This window comes from Osmia bicornis, chromosome 8 (genome assembly GCF_907164935.1).
Source record: "Osmia bicornis bicornis chromosome 8, iOsmBic2.1, whole genome shotgun sequence".
NCBI lineage: Eukaryota > Metazoa > Arthropoda > Insecta > Hymenoptera > Megachilidae > Osmia > Osmia bicornis.
This window is the reverse complement of record NC_060223.1, coordinates 8,418,111-8,443,876: the sequence shown is the minus strand read 5'-3', so window position 1 is coordinate 8,443,876 and position 25,766 is coordinate 8,418,111. Positions and strand designations below refer to the sequence as shown.

General features: G+C 35.4%; 1 protein-coding gene across 2 annotated transcripts in view; it reads right to left on the bottom strand.

Moving 5' to 3' along the window:
* Positions 1-25,766, bottom strand: part of LOC114873750 — a 100,637-nt gene that overhangs the window by 72,849 nt on the left and 2,022 nt on the right. Inside the window, exons 1-2 of one of the 2 annotated variants that reach the window (XM_029182395.2) lie at positions 23,917-24,062; positions 7,171-7,422 (exon numbers count right to left, since the gene is read on the bottom strand). In XM_029182395.2, the coding sequence (XP_029038228.2) occupies positions 7,171-7,422; positions 23,917-23,955 (291 nt within the window). In that variant the 5' untranslated portion in view covers positions 23,956-24,062. Of the gene's footprint in view, positions 1-7,170; positions 7,423-23,916; positions 24,063-25,766 lie in introns of those variants that run through there. The other variant, XM_029182396.2, reaches the window with a different exon arrangement.

Sequence of the window (25,766 nt, the reverse complement as noted above, 5' to 3'; positions counted from 1 at the left end):
GGCCAACGAGCTGAATAGGCGACTTGACATAATATAAAATCGTTTCACCAAAGGGAAATATTTCAAGAAGAATTATCTTTGTATTCTCCTCCGTCAGAGGGGAATCGACTTTTTACCCTCTTTTTCTTTTCTTTCCCTATTTTTTTTTTCGTGCTTTTAATCGAAGTTTCTTCTCGCCGAGCGATTCTCATTATTCTAGACACGTTCGAGATACATCTTTGCATAATTAATTCAAAATTTTTCATTTTTCTTTTCGATATTAAATTTAATAAATCTGTAATTGTTGAAATTCTTTATGGTAATGAAAATTAACAGTGATAATCACCCTTGGGCAACACGCAAACTTTCCCTCTCGTTCGTTCGTTTCACCGATGAATTCGCATCTGGTTGATGTTACGCGTTTCGCATACACTAATTTCGTGTTTCGAACCGGCCAGGGAGAGCTGCAGGTGTTTGCTTATCTGTGGAATTGGCTTTTCAGGATCTCCCGAGTGCACGGCCACGATGAAGAGGAGAAAACGATGGACAGCGAGCAGAAGCTGAGATAACGGGGCGAGCAATTTTGGAAAGAGGATTGTTAAAAAAGAAATGGAAAGAAAATTTCTTCGAGTTGAAAAGGAAAAAAAAAGGGACGAGAGGTAAACGTGTAGTATATAAGATTAAACGCAACCCGCGTTTACCGCTGCTCATAAATCTTTGCGTTCGTTCCAACGAGCCCTCAAATCGTTCTCTTTGATTACCCATCAAAATCCATTTTGTGCCATCGACCGAGTTCCTTGGCAGCCCGACAGAAAGCAATAAAACGGGACGTAAGACCAGAGAATTGACGGTCATCACGGATTCGATCCTACTATCGACTACTTATTGGTCAATTTCTTTCTTGTCTTTGCACTTCACGAAAAAGACAGAGAACCGAACGTCCCTCGTCTGTACAGGACATTTTCCCGAAGAGAAATTCTAGCAAACGCAAAGCGTGGGAAATATTAAAAAATAAAATCATATTTTTAATTAATATGAAAGAAAAAATATGTACATATTAGATATACGCAGAACTTTTCATCATACACGAGATATTTTATTGGAATTTATAACGTGTTCTGTTTTATTTTATTAACGTTGGTCAATATGCAGAATTATTAATTAAAATTTAACTGAATCACAATTCTAGGTAATTTCCATCTACCCGGCTATTCCATAAATCAATAGCTTTAGTTTTCACCCACCCACGCACACGATGTATTTTTACTCGGTCTCCTATTCGAGCAAATAAAAATATTTCCACGATACGATGTCAAATTGATCTACAATAACAGGACGATTGATTTTCAATCGATAACCCTGGTCAGCTAAAAAAAAAGACATTAATCAATTAATACGCGAGAGAGAAAGGACTAGGGTGGGGGAGAGAGAGTGAGAGAGAGAGAGTAACGGGACCATTAAATTACCAACTCCCTGTCATAATCTATCTCACCTCTGGCCAGTTAAACTTGCCTAATAATTCGCCAGATTGGCGCCAGCAGTAGGCATGCGCAACAAAAACCAATAACACTGACTCTATCTCTCTCTCTCACTCTCTCTCCATTTACCTATATAGAGTAGCTCTACAGCCTTGTACATAGCCTCCATTCGGCACCCCTGTGGTGGTCCACCCCCATCTAACCCTCCAGGCCACACCATACGAACCATGCTGCAGCAACAACGTACTAACACCCTACCACTAGAGATGGGAATAAACCTGACTCGAATGGCATCCATGCTTCCTCGAAATTCTCTGCGAAATGTATTACGAGCCTGATGCTGGCTTCTCATCCGGTCCAATGTGTTTTAACGCGTTAACCGACGTAATAGGAATAACGATAACATGGATTATTCAACGCGTTAACAATTGATTCATCCCTGCACCCTTTCAATTCTCTCTTTTCTATTTGCATTTTTTTTTATTCAACTGACCCAAATTAAATTCTTGATATTCGTGTAGGAAAAATTAAATTGATATCGCTGGCTATCAACGATAACGATGTTAACGATAAATACCCGAAGAATCACAAAACAAACAAATGTGATATTACGTGTCTTTCATTGAGAAATTGTAGAAGAAAATCGTTCCAAATGGAAAGGAAAAAAAAAAGGGCAATTCTAATTTCACGGTATAAACGTTTGGTGGATTTAATACCACTTTCGAGAGTGAATCATTCGTTTCACGGAATGTGTGATTGGAATGTACTTGTTCGCGGGGAAATCGTTTTCGAGATTTTGCGGAAAATCGACCGTTGATTGAGTACAGAGAAGAAGAAGAAAAATAGAAGAATCGGGAATTCCCGAGTTGATGAAATATTGCATTCGGTAATCCTCAGCGTCATACGAATAGAATTATAATTCATACTGACTTCGCTATTTGTATCGCTGAGAAAACAAAAAGTCAGTGGAAATTAAATTTAATTAATACACGGGATTCGTGCGTTCATAGTTGAATGTTTCATCGATTCGCACGGGTTAATGGGCAGACTAACAATTTAATTAAATATTTCCCTAATTATTTCGTTTCACAGATTCGATCCCGTACATTGTAGAATCGAAACTGGCTCAAATGATAATTAAATTTCGAATAATAATAATATTCAACGAAGAGAAACATTCGATATTATTTTTTTTGAAAGTTGGAAAATTTAATAATGAATAACAAACTGCATCGATTACAAAATATATGATTTCATAGAAAAAATAATTGAGACTTACTTTTTCTGAAATTTTAATTTTAATTCTCGCAATTCAGTTCGTCCAATATTTTATCAATAGGGTTTGATTGCATTTTAAAATACGGCCACTGAAAACCGCCTGTTAAATTAATTCAATCCATCAAGCTGTTAATCTAGCCATTTATATGATAAATTATTTGAGATAGAGGAAAGGTTAATTTAATATAAAACGCCGGAACTATAAAAATTCAATAATTCAGCTTTCTTATACGCAAAAAAGAGGTCATATGTAAGAGTCCCTGTCAATTTCATCGTACGAATGAAAAAGAAGAAAAGGATTTCAGATTCTGACGAAAGAAGCGTAATCGTCGTGGTGGAGAACTATTCCGCCAGTTTGCACAAGGCTTTACCGAAGTCATATTTGTATGAAACATTGCCACTGCACTGAATGCGTTATGTAAGTCACGCTTCTGAATAAGAGCCTTTGCAAACAGTGCATTGATTTTTGTGCGTTGCTACTTATGCATGTATGTACAAACCCGAATACAAAGTTGCATTAGATGATCGTTCCACGTTTCATGTACATTAATTTCTCGTTGCTTTTCACGAATAATTTATTGTTCGTTCTATGTACTGGCTTGAAAACAATTTGATTTGTATTCAAATGCAACGAATAATTATATTTTTGTATATTCGCGTTCCCATTCAACGCACAATGAAAGCCATTAATAATTCCCTTTATGAATGCATATTATCAATTTAAATTAAAGTGAATATTTTCTCTCTCTTTCCTTTTTATTAACGGTATTACAATATTTTATAATGAAAAAAAAAATTCAGAGTAAGCAAATTTTCTTTTTTAATGAAAAATATTTCTAAAGAACAGAAAATGGAAAAGTTTACACTACTAGTTGGCTCGCTGTTTAAATGAAATTTTCTTTTACTCTCTCTTGTTTTCTTTAGTTCGCGTCGCAAACGTTAATTGCGTGCATTTTCATACGAAGTGTTCCTCGGGAAAGCAATATTTTTATGTTTATAACGTTACAAAATTACTAGAAATACAATTTATGTATTTTCTGCAGTTTTAATCATTTTTTCTAGCTTTAGTAAATCAGACTGATAAAATTAGGACTTAAAAATTGTTTTCTCAATGTATTCCTGACACCATGTCCCCCCTATAAATACCAAGAATTCGTCCGGAAAGTCGGCGACGCACGGTATTTAGTCCTAGTATTAAATATTCGCGTTTAAAATAAATTTTCTTTCCAGTGTTTGTTTCTTCTAAAACTTTGTGTCGAGCTGAATACTCTGGTACTAGCACACTTTTCAGCTACTCAGACCTCGAGAACTCAGGTTGAGTGCTTGTGAACCTAATATTCAAGTACCGGTACACTCCCAAGGAAATTGAGTGTTAAGATTCTCTTTGACAAACGAATAAAACAGAAAGAAATGTTCGAAAAAGGGTAAGAAAATATCGAAATATCAGAAGAAACTAGCGCAAATAAATTTTATCGTTCCCGGAACAAATTATTATATTTCTTTCTATCGTTTTTCTTCAGCAGGGAGGAAATAAACGAGCGTAAAGTGTTTTCTGACAGAGTGCAATGAAATATTCGCCACGTGTATGTTCGATCGCGATGGAACGCATGCAAAACAACACTTTGCCCGCTCTTCTTTGCTATTTTCTCTTTGCAGTTCATATTTACGTTATATTCAACAATACCGCACGGCACGCCTATCTTTTTTCAACTCTTCTCATTCTTTTTTCTATTTCTCCCTTCTATTTTACGACCGGATAATCGATTTAAAAATTCCTGTGCATCCTTTTTTGATGAAACAATAATGAAATGAAAAATAAAGCGCATGACATTTTGATGAGTAATAAATAATTTTTCTTCTTTTTCTTTTCAACGATATTATAACATTCCTAATTATTCATTGAATTATCATTTTGCTGGAACGAAACGTTGAATTCGCGGTAGACCGCAAAAGGGTTAAAGGTTCGATGGTACTCGTTTAAACTAGAATTAATCTGTCTTATAATAACACGATTACCGCTAGCACGATATTGTCCAGGGCACATTCGTATACTCCGAATCAAATTCACCTTGTATTATGCTAACGACATGCTAATGGTCTCCTTCTTTAACGACCGTTTCCTTTCGCGACAGTCTGCTTTTGATTATTCCACTAGTCCTTCTTTTCTTCATCCGACTAGTGGCCTCTAATAGGGCTGTACGACTTGAATAGCTCAACTACTCGAATTATTCGAATAAAGAATTCCCGTTCGAAATTACAATATTAATGAAGCAGTTAACGTGTTAATTACGAAATTCAACATTTGGTATAATTAAAAAAAGAAAAGGTGAAAAAAAAAGAAACATTTGGAATTTCGAGGGAACTTTACTCGAAGTTTGAATGGTATGTTTGCGTTGTATCATCGTGTAAGATGTGTATAAATATTTGCGGTGTCAGTGTTGATCTTTGATGAACGTTAGCGCGAGGCAGAGATAACACGAACGTGTAACAATTAGCAATTACAGTGGAACGAATCCAAGCAAAATATTAATTAATAATTCGACGAATATCCAGGAATCGGATGTGCAATTATTTATCGAAAACGGAATGAAAAAATTCTTGCTTTAAAGGAAAATAAAATAAAATTCATCAAATAAACCAATCAAGGCATAATGCTTGGGACGAGGAAAAAATAACAGGAGTTGGAATGGTGGAGCTGAAAAATGCATGAAATTCCATGGTGGTACTCACAAAACAAAATATAGATTTATATCCTGGTTGCTAATAGAGGAACGTGAAAACGAGGTATCGGTGGTTATCGAATTTTTCTTTTTTCCACCGAGAGCGCAAGCGTGCAGTCGAATAATATCATTGAAATTGAACACGTTTTTTGTTTTTTAAATTCATGAATGCGTTTGCAGAACTTATATTTAAGTAAACCTCATCGTTAGTCAGTATTATTCTACTAATATTTAATATAACTTTTATCAATTATTATCTGGTTAATTAGCAAGTTCTAGCAATTACTTGAACGATGTAACTATACAAACGACGAGCAATGAAATTCATAGGGTCGTTCGAAAACTTGGGTAAAGTTTGGCAAGGTATTTCGCTAATTGCAACAGATATTTCTGATGAAGGAATATGCTACGGTATTTTGCATCATTCACTCGAGAGTTACAAAATTTTGTTAATATTTAGTAATAAAGTGGAATCTATACCTTCAAATGGGAACACTATTTTTATCGCCTTCGGTTGAGTCGGTTTTACAACTATTGTTAATGAAAATCAAACGAAAAACCGCCCGTGCGATTCTTTCACGTGGTTTGCCAAATTGTTGTTGAAATCGAAAAAGAAAATGAATAGCATAGCAGGAAAAAAGCGATCACAATTTTTTTTCCCCCTTTTTGGTTGAACAGAAAAAATTTCACTGTGGCAGGAAATCAAATCTGACATTCGTATTCGAAAAAAGGAATAATAATTATTTGTTGAAAAGTAGAAATCATCCTTAAAGTGGAAAAATACATCAAAATATGATAATCTGTGGTAGATTGTAAAAAATAATTCCAATTAAAAATATGTTGCAAAATCAGTGGAAACACGATCGTTTCAAGTGTTTAAAACAACACTCTGTTATACTATGTAACTGTATGCAGAAATACAAGTATCTACGAGCCGGACAAGGTTACGTTCTAATACTGTCCGCAGAAATGACGTAATGAATAATGCATTCTCCGGTTTAAATGTTAGTTTTATGAAACGCAATACACGTACAGGCCACGTGCTGATGAACGTTAATCCGTTTCTCTATTGATGCACGTTTCACGATAACATGAATTCGCTTAATTACATAAAACTCGTTTATCCAGCTTTTGACGATCGCACAAAACATCGAACGTTAATATTCATGCAATCTTTTGCAACTGATCTTGTTCTTAATTCAATATATTTTTTTTTTTCATTTTAATGTCAACAATCGATAAATTGTTTTTGTATCTAATGCGGAAAACCGGTACATTAAAACGCACGCTTCTAATCATTTAATTATTAGAAAATTAACTAATCGATCGAATGAAAAACGTATGGGGACAAAAAAAAATGACGAATAAAAGGAGTAGTCGAGTTCGAGGAAATTTTTACGGATGAAATGGTCGAACAACATAGAAAACAAAACTCGTAAACCGGTTTACAACGTTGAAAGAACATTTCCTCCTCGTGAAACGACACGCTCTGCTATTCGCAGATTACCGGTTAATTTACAATTATTCGCGTTGTATGTTTTTCAATTAGGATCAAGACCAGTTGTTTGTCGAATCGAAGCTACGATTTTTTTTTTCTTTCTTTATAAGAATTAATTCGTTCTAAATAAATTATATCTTTTGTTCTAAGACGATGTAAAGTAGATGGACGAAATTGAAGAAAATAAGAATAAGATAAAGGTGATGGTATCACTCACCTCTCCGTGCGTGTCCCTTCGACCATCCGGGGTGTTCTCCGGCAAGAAGTAGAGCCGTAAAGATGCCAGAGGTTGATTTGGCCCCCGACTGTCCATCCATAAAAGCTGAAGTTCCCCGATGCTAACCAAGTCGGCATCGCTCCACAATTTCGTCAGAAAGAAGCTGCCTAAACGTAGGACGCGACCGTTTCCTATCCTCACCGCTTTGTAAAACGTATACGGGCCGTGGCTGAAGCAAGCACTGCCCAATAACTGGAACAAAAATAATTAAAATTAAATTATTGATAAATCAGCGCGAATACCACTTTCTACAATTATAAATTTAATTTGGACTTCGTTTGAGTATCATTTCCTGGTATTTTACTAATAACCCGTATATCTGTTATAAGGTTGAAATCCTTAGAAAGTTATAAATAACATTCATTAGCATTATCGTTCTTCCAGTTTTCCGTATTTCTTACAGACACACGTAAGTACAGTTGCTTGGCAGGCGATCCAAGCAACCGTTTCGCTGAACGTTTCTCGGTAAATAGTAATTATTGTTCGTTTCACGCGGTATTCGAGGAGCAAAAATAAGGCAACGTTTCGTTGTCAGCGAAACGGCAAAGAACATTTAAGGCTGACCGTCGAGCATGCTTATTTGTAGGCTGTCAGTTTGGTTTTATGGATGTTCGTCGAGTGAAACAAGTCGTTAGATGACTCATATCCCATGCCAAGAGGGTCTCATTTGTAACAATGTACTCTTTTTAGCTGACGTATTTATCGCTAACACTATTGTTTCTTAATAAGTGTTATAAATTATGACCGACCGTTTTCTGATATTCATTAAATTAATATTTAAATCAAATTCCACGATATTATTTTGTGTAAAAATAAAAATAAGTTTCAAATTTTTAGTCATCTATAAAGAATTTCGAATATCTTATTTACATTGAATCCATTCCACTCTCCTCGAGAATATTTAAAAAAATTATATTTAACCGACTGTTGATATTGATTGATAAACCTTGAGCTCGTTTAAGAGTGTGAATAAAAACGACACACGGCGTGTTTAAATTCAGATAACGTGGAAACTAATGAAGGTAAAGCAATAAATTTTCCAAGGTACATTTAAAAGCGGTTCTCCCGCGGCAGTTCTGCTGAAAAATAAAACGTATCAATTTTATGCTTTTAATACAAATTTCGTGTCAACTTTCGAGAATTATGGATTATCGATACGATTATGCCTCGGCTATTTATAATCGAGTGGTGACATTTAAAAAACGAGCCTCTTTAAAATCAGCTATGCTTAGATAAGAAGTAGCTCACGTTTTCTTCAAGTAATACAGCAAACGTTTTATCAGGTCGTTGAAAATATCATTTTCACTCAATTCGATATTTTTGACGACGAATGTACAAGCACCGATTTTCATTTATCGTGTTGTTTGTTCAAGAAAGAAAAAAAGTTTATTATCTCATAGGAAAACGAAGAAGGGGATAAACGATCCGTTATATGCAATTTCGAATGCAAGAGCGCATCGCGCGCTGCACACTGCGCATACTCAGTACCCGCGCGGCAAAATCGAATTGTTTGGAATATTAAGAAAAAGTATATAATTCCACGATATTGAAATTCTATACGTATTCAAGGTGTCGTGTGTACAGACAGATAAGTATCAAGTTACTATTAGATATTCTTATCTAATCTATTCGATTTTAATTTTCAATCCAGCGCTATTTTAGAACTGTACTTTAGACTCGAACCGTTATAGTGTGAGTTTTATTTTTATTTACAGCAGTATTTCTTAATTTAGCTAAAATGTAAAACTTCCAACCCCATTTTAATTTTCATGAACAAAAAAAGGTGTATTCACCTTTTTCATGCAGCTGTGAGTTAATACGAGTTCAAACACCGCGTCGTATCGAATTGCAAATGCGATGTCCCGAGCTTTCACGGCAATGAAAAAGATTGCCATCGTAATTCGGAATATCCAATAGGAACCGAGTGAAAAAGAAAAACACCTTTCGTATCCTGTCTCTCTTTATCTTATTGCTTCGGACTGACTCCATAGAACCGTCTACTTTTGCAGCCAGAACTTGTCCAATTCTTCTTCTTTTGCTTTATTTATCACGGTCGATTTGAAATCGAACGAATCGTCGATGGTAAAGCTACGGAAAGGTTCTACGATTTACATTCTAACCCCCTTTTTACCTTTCCTCAAATACACTCTTCTCTTAATTGCAATGCAAAATTATCATTTTTCTATTGTGTCGAGAAAAAGGAAGATGGTACGATTAAATGCTCAAATACAGACGGGAAATAATGGTCACGGTTCTTCAATTCTGATTCAGGATACACAAACATCGCGGGATGCTCGCAAAAAAAAGCACAATTACTTCGTTAACTCTAATACTTCAATAGCACGGCTATTTCCTACTGCGATTGCATCGAGTTTAATTGTCCGCCAAGTCAGGCCTGTAATAATCCGTTCCTCCAGACATGCTACCATCCACTTAACCATCTTTTCTTTTTTATATTCCCTTCGCAAATAATCATAATAACGAGAAATAATAATATTTCCCTGTGTAACGTTCCAATTGAAATTGAATTCAAATTTATTTTCATAAAAATGATTTTTCATTTGCAACAAAAAAATTCTTTATGAATAAATTGTTAAATGGAACAAAAAATTAAATTAAATTAATAGCACACCGGATAGAAAGTGCGTTTGATTCGATCAATGATGAATAAAAAAAATATATATATTTTCTCTTAATCGAAGGCACATGCTCTCTCTGCATCAATCGAGGAGAGTCCGCGTTACATAATTGAATCAATAAACGTAAAGTATAGCTGCCGTGGAATGAGCACCGCTGCCATAACTATTTCCAATGTTTTAAGAGTACAGTCGGGGCCAAAAGTTTCCGGCGTTGGTCAAGAAGACACGATCCGGCCTGGCTCGACCACCAATGGTATTTATAGCGTTAATCTCGTTTCTCTGCTACAGCTGCATCGTCTGCGAAACCCCAACGCCATTGATATCGCAATTGCATCTACCGACTCTCCTCACATATTTTTTTTTTTTCTTTCTCCTCTTTCTCCTATCCCTACTTCTTTTTAACTATTCCCCGCTACCATTACCCGTTCACAGTAGTAGTCCACTTGGCCCGGTGTGCATGGATTTTCGTGAAGCGTTTCTGCCTTCATTATTTACCCTCACACACTCCAATTACCATCGGGTACCGACCCAGCCAAATATTTCGTCGTCGCATCGTGGAATATAGCGACAACGCCATGTATTATTCAACACTGCTTGTCGATGCCTCGTTCGAGTACATTTTATTCGTGTACACACGCGAAACGTTACGATCGGTTTATTATTTATGCTCGTTGTCAGTCATGCTCAGTGGCGCTCATTCGTCAACCGGATGAGAAGATAACAAAAGAATTATTCGCGGATTACGAACGGAGTTGGGTAAAATATAGAGGGAAAACAAATTATCTTAAAATGATATTTTAAATGGGAAGCGAAATTTTGATAAATAAAATGTTTTTATTTTAATTACCTTAAGAAGGATTTTAATCAAGAATTGAAACGTTAATTTATAATGAAATATAAAACAGAACCCCTTTAAAATAGCTACTAATGGATATTACATTTTCTATTTAGTTGATTATTATCCAGATGTTGTTGCTCGAACATAGAAACGAAAATATCGATTTGTCCGGTAAATACATAGGCGCACGGTGCTTATAACCGTGCATCGTACATTTTATTTCGTGATTAATCGCAGCAGCTGTTATAAATAAAGCTAATATGCAGATTGGCCGGCGGACAGAAAGACACGATCGAGGACTGTTTAATAATCATGAGGCACAATGTGTGCCGGCTTTGGTATCCTTGACTCCACTCGGAGATTGATAAAAATATAGGCAAAAATAGATTGTTTACTTTTGTTTATCGATCAACTATAATGAGAAGAAAAACAATAGCAGTTAATTAGTTTCTTTACAATGGCGATTTGAAGCCTTTGTTGCACAGCAATGATAAGAGATAAGCGTTTAAATAAAAACTGACATCTTTCTTAATTATTATTAATAATTCATTAGGAAATGTTATTAATAATTTTATTTAATCCTGAGATTAAGGTGAAACCACGAATACAGATTAATTAATTTCTTTCGAAATGATATGATACTAATATAAAACTAATGAGTAACGATGAAAATAAAATGAAATATGTTCTCGATTTCTTGTTTTTACATTCAGCTAAATGGATTAGCGTTGTAAATGCGATCTGGTTGACTCAGTATTTAAGTGGTTTTGAAATTTAAATTATTAGATGCAAATTCACGGTAGACAGTCTGTTAAAAAGAAGTTCCTCGTTTATTACACAGACAAACAAGCTTTTCTTGTGCAAATATTCTGTTACTCGAATAATTTATTCCATTTCATTGATCGATATTTGCTTCAAAACTGCATCAAAAACACCCAAGCATTTTTTCTCGAAAATTTATTTAACGTTTATCCGTTACAATCATTTACGAGGGGGAAAAAGAAAAATGAAAAAATGAAGCAATTTTCTAGCTTCGTATTTACCGTTGCACGGTATGTTTCGAAATTTATTCACGCTGCCCTATGTATTACACCGAAATCGATATACAACGTTCACACACGTGTTCCTATTTTCATTTGGATTTAGATCCCCATTGCGAGACGAGCGCTGTTTGTGAAACAGCCTTTAGGCTATATTCGCACACACAGATTCTACCGGTAGCGATGGTTATGAGTTATCATTTTTATTTAAACGATAGCAATATCCTAAATTTTTCAATTAATTTAATTTCAGATAAAATGCAAAAGGTTGAAGACACAATATTGACTTTTTTTAAAAAGAATACAATTGAAATATGCAGGTATTTGTTTCAGAGCAATAAATAATCAAAAATAATTTTCTTTTTAAATGTAACAACTATGTTATAAAAATTCTTAATTTGTAATCGTTCGATTAAAATGAAAAGCGATTCAAGATACTTGATCTGATTGAGAGCGTATTAAATCCATCGTTATCGCGAGCTCACGTACGACTCGGTAGAGTAGCGTGTGTGTACAGGAGTGAATCAACATTGAGGGGGGAATACACACACGAGGAAAGACACGTGTATGCACACTCGATACACGATATACGGGGAATTTGACTCAGGTACCCGTGCACGCACACGACTTTCTCTGTAACACGAATCAACGAATAGGCACACTTGACTCGTCAACGCATCACCTCACGCAACATTTGCCGAGGCATTTAACCCTTTGCGGTACCAACTATCTTTCCTATTTGGCATCGAGCAATTTGTATCAATCCCTGAGGAAAAAGAACCGCGGTGTGAAATGTTTTCTGTCAATCATTAGCCTTTAAATAGGCTCCTAATTTTTAAATGTTCTTATCATAAATTTAATATTTGAAAATATTTGAAAGAAAAACCGCATTGAAAAGAATTCAAATATAATTTGATAGACATTGAAATGCACCTAAATTCTGCACCTAAATACACCAAGGTAAAAGTGACATCTTCAACATATCCTCTCTTCTTTTTTCCTCATTCGCATTCTCGCGTATCACTTTTCTTCTTTTTATTTCTACCTTTGCTTTCGCATCTTGTTACTCGTTTCTCTCGCGAAACTCAACCCGTTCCGACTCGTCATTATCATTCCAGAGAAGAGACAACGGAAGTTTATAGATAATGAAAGATATTCGGGGGCCGTAAAGGTCCTTGATTTTTCCTTCCTCCTTCTTTCAGCTGTCGACACACAATACCTAGGGGCTTGCTACACCAGAGAGAGATCAGAAGTCACCTTGGGTGAGATGGCTCCGAAAATGGAACCGGTTCTCAGTTCATATAATTGGGTCCTGCTCTAACCGGGCCCTCTTTTGAGAATAATCAACGTTCATTTGGCCGTTTAGCGCGCGAACCCCGGGTGTCAGCCAACTCGCCATCTCTTCTCTTTTAATTTGCTAAGAATATGCCGTTCCACTTCCGGTAGGAGGAATCGATAATAATTTCAATTGAAAATTTGAAATATTTTTCTAATTTATCAGAATCCTCATTTGCTGCTGAATATTTTCTTGTATCAATACGGCATGAATTAAGAGTAGTTGCGAGTGAAGGAAAAAAGAAATGAAAAAACTCCTCTCATTATGCCAACTCATCAATGTAAATCAAGGCTCGATGTAAAAAAAAAAAAATAAGAAAACTTGAATGCCATAAGAGTTGCAGAACAAGGTATTCTTTTTAAGGTAAAGAAAAGTCCTGTAAGCTATAGAACGAATGGTACTCAAGATACATGACGAATGGCCCAGCGACTTCATTCAAACAGAAATAAAAAGGAGAGCCTATACAAGGATGCCACGTTGTTATCAAACATTCGCCAAAAGGAAAGCTTTTATTTTCACATTATACACGCTTTCACGTTCCTCCTGTATTTTATTCGTCCATATTGATAAATAAATATTGGAGCAGTAGGAGATGGACGAGCGCGAAGCAAATACATTTTTAAATCATACGCGGTTTCAATGAAAACATATTACACGGGCAAACACAATTTTTCTCATTCCCCTTTTTCACCGGTAAAAATCTCGCGATATTCCATGAAAAACGTTTTATTCACTCGAGAATATTTAATCCTTTTTACTAGAACGCTTGGAAACAAGTATTCCATTTTTCTTCTCTTTTTCTAATTTCCTCTTATTTTCTTTCGTTTCGACCTTCTCCGATTGAAATTACACCAGCTCGAAAAGTAAGAAAAAGATCCTATGTCTTTTCTTGAAAATTTTAATCAACCATCAGGTGTGGTTAATTAGAATGGAAAAGAAAATTCTTGTTTAAACCGAGAATTTAATTAAAGTAATTAACTTCTGATGAAAATAACTAAACTCGATTATACAAAATTTAATGTAATATTCGTGTTTCAAATTTACATTTAATTTTCAGCACAATCATTTGTTACGAATTTTAAATTTCGAAAAGTTTCACAAATTAATTCGTTTCAGCGTAGCGCGAACGAGCCGAGGTGAGTGTTTAAATTTTTAAGGCAAACGTAGCTTCGAATAATCAAGAGAGTTTACAAATCATAAATTATTATCTTGTGATGAAAGTTTGATAACCACTTCTTGCAACTCTACGCCATGGAACCAGATTACGTTTCAAACTGAATTTCAAATAATTTACGCGCGTCTCGTTCAAAGATGTAGCATTAATCTTTTTCTATCTTTTCATATATTTCTTTTTTTCCTTCTTTTCTTTTTATTTTCTCTGGTTAATTACTCGAGCGCACCAAAACTCGCTAGTCGAATTATTTCTATCGAATAAAGCGAGCACAGCAAGCTGTCCTGTTTTTCCTCTTTCACTGGGAACCTGTGAAACGTGAAATTACCAGTCGGATTGAAACGCCTCTTTAATAAGTCTTTTTGATGGTCTCGCCCGTAGAAACTGTCTGACGTAATTTCTATTAATGTTATAAACTGTGAGAGAAACTGGAGAGTTCTATGTTTTAATTAGAGATTTTTTTTTTCTTTTTCATGTCGCGTATTTTTTCATTTAAAATCTCGCCGTTTGTTGGCCGTTTTAATGTCTAAATTTCGTCGGTGAATGGAAGCTTGTTCCTTTCTTCTTCGCAAGACGAAAAATAATATTTAATCTAAACGAAATTTACAAAATTACAGTGGGAATGGTTGCGAAAGAAGCAGATATTACGGCTCGACAAATTAGTCTGTTGAAATCGAACAACAATCGAAAAATAATGAACGAACGAATTCGACCAGCGAACAGATTAGTCAACGTAAGCGCGGAAAATTCAGTGAATTTCGAAAAGCCCTGCCAGCCCGATTTGTAAAAACAGACGGGAGGATACATATTTGATAAACGCCCGGCTGAAAATGCAAACGCTGACAAAAAGCTGGCAAATAAAGAAATCGCACTTTGTTTCAATTACAATGAAACAATATAACATTTTCTAAAGCTTTCTAGCAGTAAATTGAACAACAATTTAATACAAAAAAAAACAGAACCAACATATCTGACAAAGGAAATCGTTAATTGCATAATGTTTTGAAACGAAAAAAGAGAAACAATAATATGTGCTACAAAGTGTTATCTTAACGAAGAGAATTTGTTTTATTTTTGAAAGCAATTGATGATAACATTCCGACACTATTGGCTGATAAACGATTATCAGCTAAACGTGATCGTATCAGCTAGATTAGGACAGTTATGAAGGTGTTTTGCAATTAATCATGATCATTATTATTACACCGATAATGAAAAAAAAAAAAAAAAAAAAATGAATTATTCAAAAAGACGAGCGAATAGATCGTACAGACACATCGAAAGGAGGTAAGCTGATACAGAAGAATGCAAGAAACGAGTTCCACGTTTGTTTTTTCTTCTTCTAAAAGAAACTTTCCAGGTAATTAATTTTAAACGGTGAAGCCGGTTAAATAGTATCTTAATGATGCAATTGTACGTGTGTGAGTAATAATACGCCATAGAAATAGTGATGCTGCAACATAACTCGCTTGCAAATACAACCACTGGAACAATAATCGCGTTTTCTATTGTTTATATGCTAATAATAGATATCGCGTTATTATTTGGTAACAGTACCGTCGTACCGTTCAGCACCAGTTTAATAAAAACTTCGAATTTAATGCGCTTTAGCATTTCAGGCTGAATATTGCTTTCAAAATAATAAATAAAAAATTATTTCAATATTCCTTCCTGTCTCAAGGTAAAAGATTCAAGGTACAAAGTTTCAATTTAAAAAATTTTAAAACAGACAACCGAAAGGTGAAAACGTAGAATTGAAAATTCAGAATGAAAGATTTGCAAGGTGATATTCTTGTGCAATTTGATTCATTCACGTCGAAAGGCATCGCGAAAACTGTTTCCGCACCTACACGCAGTTTCGCATAGATAGATAACGCAACGACAGTTTCTGTTTCTCAATCGGGCGCAATCGGTGGTGGTTTGCAATGAAGTGGGGATGAGGGGGGGGGGCACAGTAGGGGGGCAAAAGCGCACGCGCAAATGCACCAACACACACGCATGCACACATGTGTCGACGAGCAATGCATTCGCGTTTATAGATCCGATATCGTATTATTATTAAATCCTGGCGCAAGAAATATATTGCCGAACGCTGAAAGAATCCAGGTTATTTCGCAACGTTCCATTTTAATTTATTCACTTCGTTTATCAGTAATAGTGTCCCTTTTTTCTTTCCTCCTTTCTCTCTCTTAAATCAACCACTTTTCCGTTTATTACAAATGAATAATAACTATACAACCGCGAGGATTATCCTTCTTCTTTTAATTATACTAAGCAGGTGTTTGCAAACGATTAAGAAAAATTAATTTAATTTTCTTGATATTTTTCTACCTCCTACTTTCATTCATTTTATCTTATCGATCGACGATTATTCTTACAGGCACGTGAAAAAACATGCACGATAATATGTTTCATTTTTTTTAATTTTCCAATTCTGATCACCTTGAAAATTAACATACAGTTAATTTAAAGACCGCGATCAATTATGCTGGCAACCGCTCGGGTCCACGGGTCATCGAACTCGATTAATTATAACGCTGTAGACTTCATTATTGGAATTTCTCTATCCACTGACGTTCGTGATCTTTTCTATGTATTAAACCCTCGGAAATACTATATAATAACGAGCGATAAACAGAAATTGTTAATTGTAAACGTTGTATACTTAATTATTGCAATTTTCTCCCTGTCCGCTTGCGTTTATACTTTCTTTTCCTACACACGTTAAACGTTTACACGAAATAACAGGGGATACAGTCGCGCATGCACACGGATTGTCCGTAGCTAGCACAGACAAGTAATAGACAAGTACGTAAAACATTAATTAACCTTTTGCAAGAAACGAACATCGTTCCGCGACATTGCATACGATTCTAGTTCCCTGTACGTTGCAACATTACAATCGTAATTGTTATCAACTCTTAATGGATTCTCTAGGTAAATTGAAATTCTGATCATCTTTCCCTTCCCCTTCACGTCTCCCTTTCCATTTACTTGTTATTAAATCACCAACGAAAGAAATAAAACACTCATACATGTACAACTGGTAAACGTTTCAAAGGAATCTAGGTTATTCCGTGACGAGCAACTTTAATGCACTCGTTTCGTTTGTTTATAGACGTTTTCGACATTGCACATTGTCACCGGAGACCTTTTTTTTTTCTTTTCGATCGACTTATAAATTCAATATTTGATTATACTTTCATTATCTTTTCTTTTTATGGAATGAAAAAAAAAAGGAAATGATGCATCAGCTCGGAGTTTTCTACTTTTTTTTCCCCCCAACGAACAAACTCGACCGAACGTTTTCTAGTCAGATCAGCAATAGGTTCATTAATTATTTAAACAATGATTACGTGTCGCGATGGAATTATTCAGTTTCCAGAAGGGGGAAAACACGTTAAATTTTGCAGCCAAGTTTCTTGTGTGCACGTTATGAAACATTGTAGGGGAAACACGGTGTATTATACAAATAGAAAATCGATATCAATCGAGATTGTTTATCCGTTCGATTCGATTTCACGTGAACGCGGGCTCGATACAGGAAACATTTGCAACACAATACAATCAATCTGGTCAATTATGCAACGACACTATTCGATAATAATTAATTCCGAATGCGTTAGACTGAACTTAGGTATAATTTATAAAAAATTTTCTTTCATTGTTCGCGAAATAAAACGCGTTTTTTTCATCGAGGAATTTCGTCTACACATTCCTACGTCGTGATTTCACATCAAAACGGTTATTTATTAAAATACCACGAAACGATCGACTCATGGATGGATTAGTAATCACTTTGAATATACGGGGTGACTCAAAGCGACAATTAACGTGTTATTAAATTTTCAAAAGGTTTCGAATTGTTTAAACTTGCAAAAAAAGGGGGAAAAGAAAAAAACTGAACACTGAATAGTCAGCATTAATCATAGTTTCGTCGATTAAAGTGTGTTATTCATGGCACGATATTACTTTATATTCGAATTACACGAGAATTGTCCCGCGAGATTGTTTGAATCGCATAAATTCAGCTTCCTGCAGGCAACGCTCGCCTATTATTACACAATCGACGATGATTTCATTCGACCGTTTCAGAGTCCCTTCGTACCGTTGTGTCGGGCTTAATTTATATAATCATTCGTTATTTTTCATTCCTTTTCTTTCACTCTGCCTCCGTCCGTCTATTTATCTATCTGTCCGTCTATCTTTTTCTCTAGCATACAGATTAATCTCAGCCCCCTTGCCCCGCGCACGGTATACCTCCTGCATCTTTCGCCACCCACGTATCGCATTCAGTTCGTTTCTCTTTCAAAAGTGTTCTCTCTGTTCACCATTATTTGCAACGTTCTCTCTAAACAGGCTGCCTCGGTCGAGCTGATTTTACATTACACCGGTCGGAAAATGAAACGGGAGCATCCGATTGCGATGAATTTTTCATTTAACCTCCGTTGTACTCTTTCTATTCCATCCTCTATTTGTCGATAGAATATAAAAAACTTAGGAGAATCTAATGAAATTTAATCGAGGTGATAAACTGGCAAGCATCTGGCAAAGATTTTCCAACAGATTCGAGAAGATCAAAAGCAAGGTGGCTGGGAAAACAAGAAAATAGCGGATGAAAAGGGAGAAATGGTAAAGACGATGAGAAGCAAAGAGGATGGAACAGAGAGTAAAAGGGAGAGCGTGTGTACGCGTGTACGTGTGTACACACTTGGGACGGTCTGTTAAATAAGCTGACACTCAAAAAGTGGGTGGCTGACAGTTCGAAGGGAGTCGCGCGAGCGAAATCACAAAATCCCTCGGGGAGCTTTTGTAATAACTTTAAAGCATGGTTTCGAGAAATTAATCGTGACGCAGCTAGCTCGGGATCGAACAGCTTCTCGTTTCAAGAGAACACGAAAATAGTGGGACAAAATGAATTTTTCATTTCATCTCTTTATCAAGTAAATACCCACATATTTTTCCTTCCTTTCTTTTTCATTTTGGAAAGCAATTCGAACCACTTATCCGATTCGAAATTTTACGACTGATTAAATTTTATAAGATTGAGAGTGCTCGAGAATTATACACAAGGGAGACCCGAAAGGGTTTTTTGGAATTGGAAAAGTTGGTAATCCAAGACAAGTTGCTGTGACTTATTGATCCGACACGTTCGTAAAATCATATCCGTTAGAAGCGGCGAAAGTTTCGCAAACCGAGACGCTTAATAACTTAAGATAAATTATCGACGGTCTATAAAATGTAATTAAAAGTTCCAGTTACCCATCCTGGTAATATTTGGATGTGTTCGTTTTAATTTTCCTCCAAGAAACTTTCAAGAATACGCGCACGGACACGGTTGACCTAAATCTAACAAGTTATAGGTGGCGGGCTAAAAATCTCCGGTAAACTTCAAATTAAAGCTGGTCAAAATAGCTGGTAGAAATAAAATTACTATTCTTAACCATTTTATTTTCAAATTATACAATGATTTCAAAAAAAAAGAAGAAGAATAACATAGTTTGGTGTTATCAATCGTTGAATCGTGGAATTTCGAATTAATCGAACAAACAACATTCGCCTAGGAAACGTCCAAACAGACACGTGATAATCATTATTGAAATTTTCTTTTCGATCGTAGAGAACCGGTTTCTCAGCAACCAGCTAACCAGCAACGAACCCCAGGTGTCTTGCGATTATGCTAGAGGTCGAGACACAAGTATTTATCTAGAAATACACACACACACACACACACAGGTGTGTTTAAATAATACTCTTCCCTTATGGTCGATCGCGATTACAGGACATAGGCAGGTGGATCGGTTTTGATCGATCGCGACGATCGAAGATCGAACGTAACGACGATAACCTGTTCAACCCTCTTATATCCTTTCTGAACCCTTTGACAGTCTAATAAAATTGCAAATGACAGCAATGATTTTAACATAAAAATATAATATGTATAAAGGGAAAGAAGAGCATGCTTTCGTTCAACAATACGTTCAATTAAGAATGATTCATTCGCCTGTCCTAGATTCGCCCTGTTTACCATTTCATATTCCCACTTTCAATTATCCCAACGTGTAATCAGAAATTCTTGTATATTCGAGATACAAGGACGATTTCGTCCAAGTAATCATCAGCGGAGGTATATTATTATCCCTTTCTCTGTCTCATCCTAACTTCTCTCCCAATTTGTTCAGAAATCATGGATAATTATAATACTGAAATTGATCTATTTGGTAATTCCGTCTAATAAATTTCAGAATAGATTTATTAGCTATCGTGTCTCTGTTTACACTCAATGTTTCTTGCTATGTTCTCATCCGTGTCCGAGCCTATCTTCGATGTTAGGCCACGAGCCAACTGGGTAAATTCGTGAAAAATTTGTACACAGGCAATTTTTACCTCGATATTTGTGCATCGACTGGTAATTTCACGTGTGTGTAAAGGGTGGCAGGGGGATGGAACTCGATAGAGAGGCGGAACGTAATGACTGCTGGGAATTGGACAAATGGAAAATGCATTCTATTATTGTGGCAACTTCCTGAAAAAGGGGAACAGTTGCCGGGCTTGGATCTTGTGTGTATACACGTGTATTGGAATGTACCTTTTCATTTTCATTTTCCTATTCCTCTCTCTCTTTTTTTTCTATATTTATTTCTGTATTTCTACCGTGTGCTTTTATCAGCGATTCGAATATCAAACCACCGTCGATAGACTCGTAAATTCTCCATTATTCGACACCGTATGCCTCGAAGGGCAGCTCGTTTTTTCCATTAATCCTTTTGTATTGACATGTCCCCGTAAATTGTAAGGTTTTTTTTTCGGTAACCCTCCATGCTTCAAGCATTTTGAAAAAATTGGTGGATAGAAATTATAAAATTGAACGATATGGAAATATTGATTCTACGAATTGCACTGATAAATATTGCGAATAAATATTCTGAAATGAAATTTTAACTTCGTTGAAAATTTTGCAACGATAATTAAAAGATACAATGCGCGCGTAGTAATTTGCTAAGAAAAATGTATGAGTTGTTACTTTTGTAGCAGAGTGTACATCATGCTAAAATTCTAATCGGCAAAATTAGTCGAGAGGAGAGTACAGTCTCGAAGGAAAGTCTGGCTGACCGCGTTTCCAACTAGTCAAAGTTATGAAATCAATTGAACCTGTTAACTGAGTTATTTTTCAGTGCTTCTTTTCTCCTCGCGCTTATAACAAATATTTTTACTTATTTTAACAATTTCAAGCGTTATTCTACCAATGTGCACAAATGAAACATAAATTTTTCTTAAGAATTCATCAACCACTCCCAAAAAAAAATTAAATTTATTAAACAGAATAATGGAACATTGATTTTAAAACTAAAAATTATATTGTGAAAACATGCAATAACAAAGGTACTAGATACATTATACGTTAGTCAATGTGTGAATCGTTTGAACAATTGAAAACGATAACGACAGGTGCAGTCTGTTATCGTACTGTTATCGTGCATAAATAATGGAAGTAATGCTTGTCACGGAGTATTTTAAACAACAAAGTAAAAATGAAAAAAATAAACAAAATGTATAAATGATCTGAAAATTTGTGAACTTTTATCATAATTGTATTTTGCTAACAATTAAAATAAATTAAGATAAAATTGATTTTTCTATTTACAATTCCTTGTTGCAATTACCTTTGTTATTGCGATACGGTTTTCGAGTAAATAGCATTCGTATTTCCATAGAGAAATCGATCTGTTTTATCGTACTGTAAACTTGTTGAAAATGAAATTTATTCTACTTAACAAAACTATAGTACGTATCTTTCTTTTTGAAACATCCTGTACATTGATTCATTTAGAAATATGCGTTTAATCGATCACGAATTGATAGAATTTCGAACCGGTTTAGCATTAAATCAATTGGTGGTATTAAATTTCCTGATACGTAGATATTTCTATCCGGTGTTTTTTAAGCGACAAACTCGACGTGTATATCGATTTAATTGAGTTTTAATAATCGGATGGAAACGAGCACCGCATTATCTCGCGTATTCAATTGATCTCAATAAACACAAGTTCCCGTATAATTAGGAATGCTTCAATTGCTGATACATCAGAAAGAACACGACAATATATAATACGATATTATATAGCAAGGAAATTACAATTATAAAATACGGGTTAATTAAAACTTTCACATCGTTCGGAAATTCTTGCTGGAAGCGATGAATCCGATGGAAAGCAAGTAAATATACTATGAACGAAGAGAGGGAGAGGGAGAAAAAAAGAAGAGTCGATGGGCAACAATGATCATTAACAACTCATTAATATTAATTTCGCTAACGGCTTTTCATGGATTTCACCGAACGAGGACGACGTTCGGTTAATTTACTAACCATTTACTCCATGAAACCGGTAATTGAACGAGAAAACGACAACAAATTAAAAGTATGCAAAATTTTCCATTACTTTTAATTTTATAGATGGTAGAATATTTGTAATCAAAATATTGGATATCGTTGTAAATAAAATGATATCGATGAATTATCGATAGGGTAATATTTTTAATTAGCATTGTTGTTATGAATTCATTTGCGACACCTGTACGGTCAATTTCTTATTAATGAAATAATTTTATAAAGCTTCCATTTTCCAGGATAAATCATACAGCGTTGTAAACACATACCATATGCCGGTATTATTCTATTCAACAGAACCGTTTCCTTGTTCATAGCGTTATCTCGAATCGTATGAAAAGCTTCTTATCAGCTCTTTATTTTGATGAGTGCCCAGCGCACGCGATCAAACAAATCTAAACGCGTTAGTCGGTGTAACAATTTATCAAGTGAGAAAAGGCAGATTGATAAAACCATGTTTCATTTAAAATTTCATATTTATAGTTAGACCTAAACTCCTACTGCCAAGGGGGCGGGACAATAGCTTCATTTTGTAAAAATTAACTGAATTGATGCTAACAGTCGAGATTTTTTAATTTGCCTAGATAGATATTTTGAATTTCCAATTTGCGAAATAATTTTAGGGGAAAGTAACGTCGCATTGTTCGCGTCAAATCGAGACACTTGTTTTTCGTGATCCACCCTCGCGGTGCAATTTACTCTGCGAAGTATGAGCGAGCTCCGTGAAGCTACAAAAGTAAATTCCATTAAGGCAGCAACGGGGTACTTTCCTTTAATGTCGTTAGCAGAAAAGAGCGGGAGGTTTTCCGTGGGGCCATACTAGGATCGGAGTAAGAAACGAACAACGCCAACTCGACGAGCAAGATTTATAAAACTACTAATATTTTTATCTTTATGTACTAATATCTTTAAAACATATCGATCTGGTAGAAAAAGAAACAAGTATGCTAAGATAATCGATGAGCTAATCAATCAAACAACATCTTTATCGGACAGCATTAAACCAATACAGTACATAACCTAACCTAAATTTCATTTCTCGGGGATCATGAATATTCGATCGGGTAGAACGCGTGAAAATCTATACGATTTTCGATACGCATTCGATAGGCAAACGTGAGCAAGAATAAATACATGCTCGGTCGCGTGTACACAAATTTTAATTATGAATCACCAATTGAATTCCGGCAAACGGGAGCAAGCGCATGCACGCGGATGAATTATCGGCTAATTTCCTTTGCCGTTGAAAGATCATAAAATTTATTCAACTTACCGTTTTTGTGGTATGCGAGGGATGTGTGTGTGTGTTCATGTATCGTGCACGGCAAGTAACTTTACGCGATAACTGGAAGTACGCTTAGCGACGCGATCATTATTTGAAGTATATTTTCAAAGGAGTACACCACTATTGTTAGTGAAGCACCTGTCCCGCTCGGTTCGTTGAATTTGACTCGTGCTGTACGAGGTGGCGTGCGTGCGCATCGTGTCACGCGTATCAACACGAATGCGCCCGAAGTTGCCCGAAGTGGGGAAGAGTCAGGCGAGAGAAAGAGAGAGAGAGACATGTAAACACAGGCTGTATGCGATATTATACGTATGTATGCACGGCCGATTACCGAGTAAATTAATGAAAGGAAAAGAAGGAGAAAAAAAGATACATATAATATACATGGAAAATAATAAGATAAGAAATTATACGTGTTCCGCCTCTCGAATAGTTTTCCGTTTAGAATATCCTGTATCAAAGCTGGTTAGAACGTATGTGGGAACATGTGTCTACCTCGAAACAAATTATAATTACAAATGTAAAGCAGGAATTCAGAATTTTGCTGGATGAGGTATAATACAAAATACAAATAGTATATGAAAAATAATGGCAAGAAAGAACTTGCGTGCGTGACGAATTCAAATATTATTTAGATGTAGAGAGAGAAAGAGAGAAAGGGAGGAATGAAAACATGGCTGTAACCGACTACGAAATTTATTAAGGACTCGTAACGAGAAAAGAAACAACGCTCGGTGAATCACGAGATAATTATCTTACGAGCACGAACAGTATTTTTATCGGAGCTATATTTGCGTTCGTGGCGGTGGTTCACGAATAGAGAATCAAGAACAACCAAGAACGAATATTATATTACATAAATCCAAGCGAGAAACTGATTGGCCGTGAGAAAGGTTTTTACGTGTTGTGTATACGGGCCTGGGCGAATGCTATGAAGTTATCGACGACGTGAATTACAGCTCGCGCACTAAATTCCGAGTTTAATCTCTTTAGAGATGTCATACGTTTGTGTAATATTGAAATCCTTAAACGTAAATGCTGCTATGTCAAGCAAATGACGCAATTTCCACGATGGCAAAAATGGATCTTTTATTCGAAACAATTTTAATGCAATTTTACGAATAGAGCCTTGATTCTCGAGCGAACGAATCATAAAAAAAAAAAATCGTAGAAAGATAATGCGTTTATATTTAAAGCAGATATTGAACGGCTTTGCAATACCAAACGAATCGCGTTGGAAATTACAGTCAAGGTAAAACAAATGTTTTGTTATTTTTTATGACTTCTGAATCGCGCGCGCGTACACAAACACAATAATATAGGTGTATTTGTTTGTCACAAGGACGGAGCATTATTTTAATCGCAATTCACGTATTATTTAATCCAACGCGCGGAATTAATAAATAGAACCGACGTAATATCGTTCATAAAAAAATTTCCATTTAACCCTTTAATTAAATCGTGCCATTCTCTGAAACGTATATTATCAATTTTGTCGAATTATTAAATTATTTTCATTTGTCTGTTTATTTAAATTTAATTCATCAATTGAAATATTTAATTAAACGCGAATCGTTTGAACAGAATTGATTAAAATTAAATAAAACGTATTCAATATCCATTAACATTTAATAACCTATATTTTAATATGCGATTGTATCTTATACGCTTATACACTAAAATATAGGTTAACAAATATTAGCGCGCATTAAACTACGTTGTAAGTGTTAAATATTAAATGTAAACTACGATGGATAATTACTAACCTACATTTTACGACTCTATGACGGTTAATATTATCACAAAACGTTACACCTAGTTTATAAAACGATCGTTCA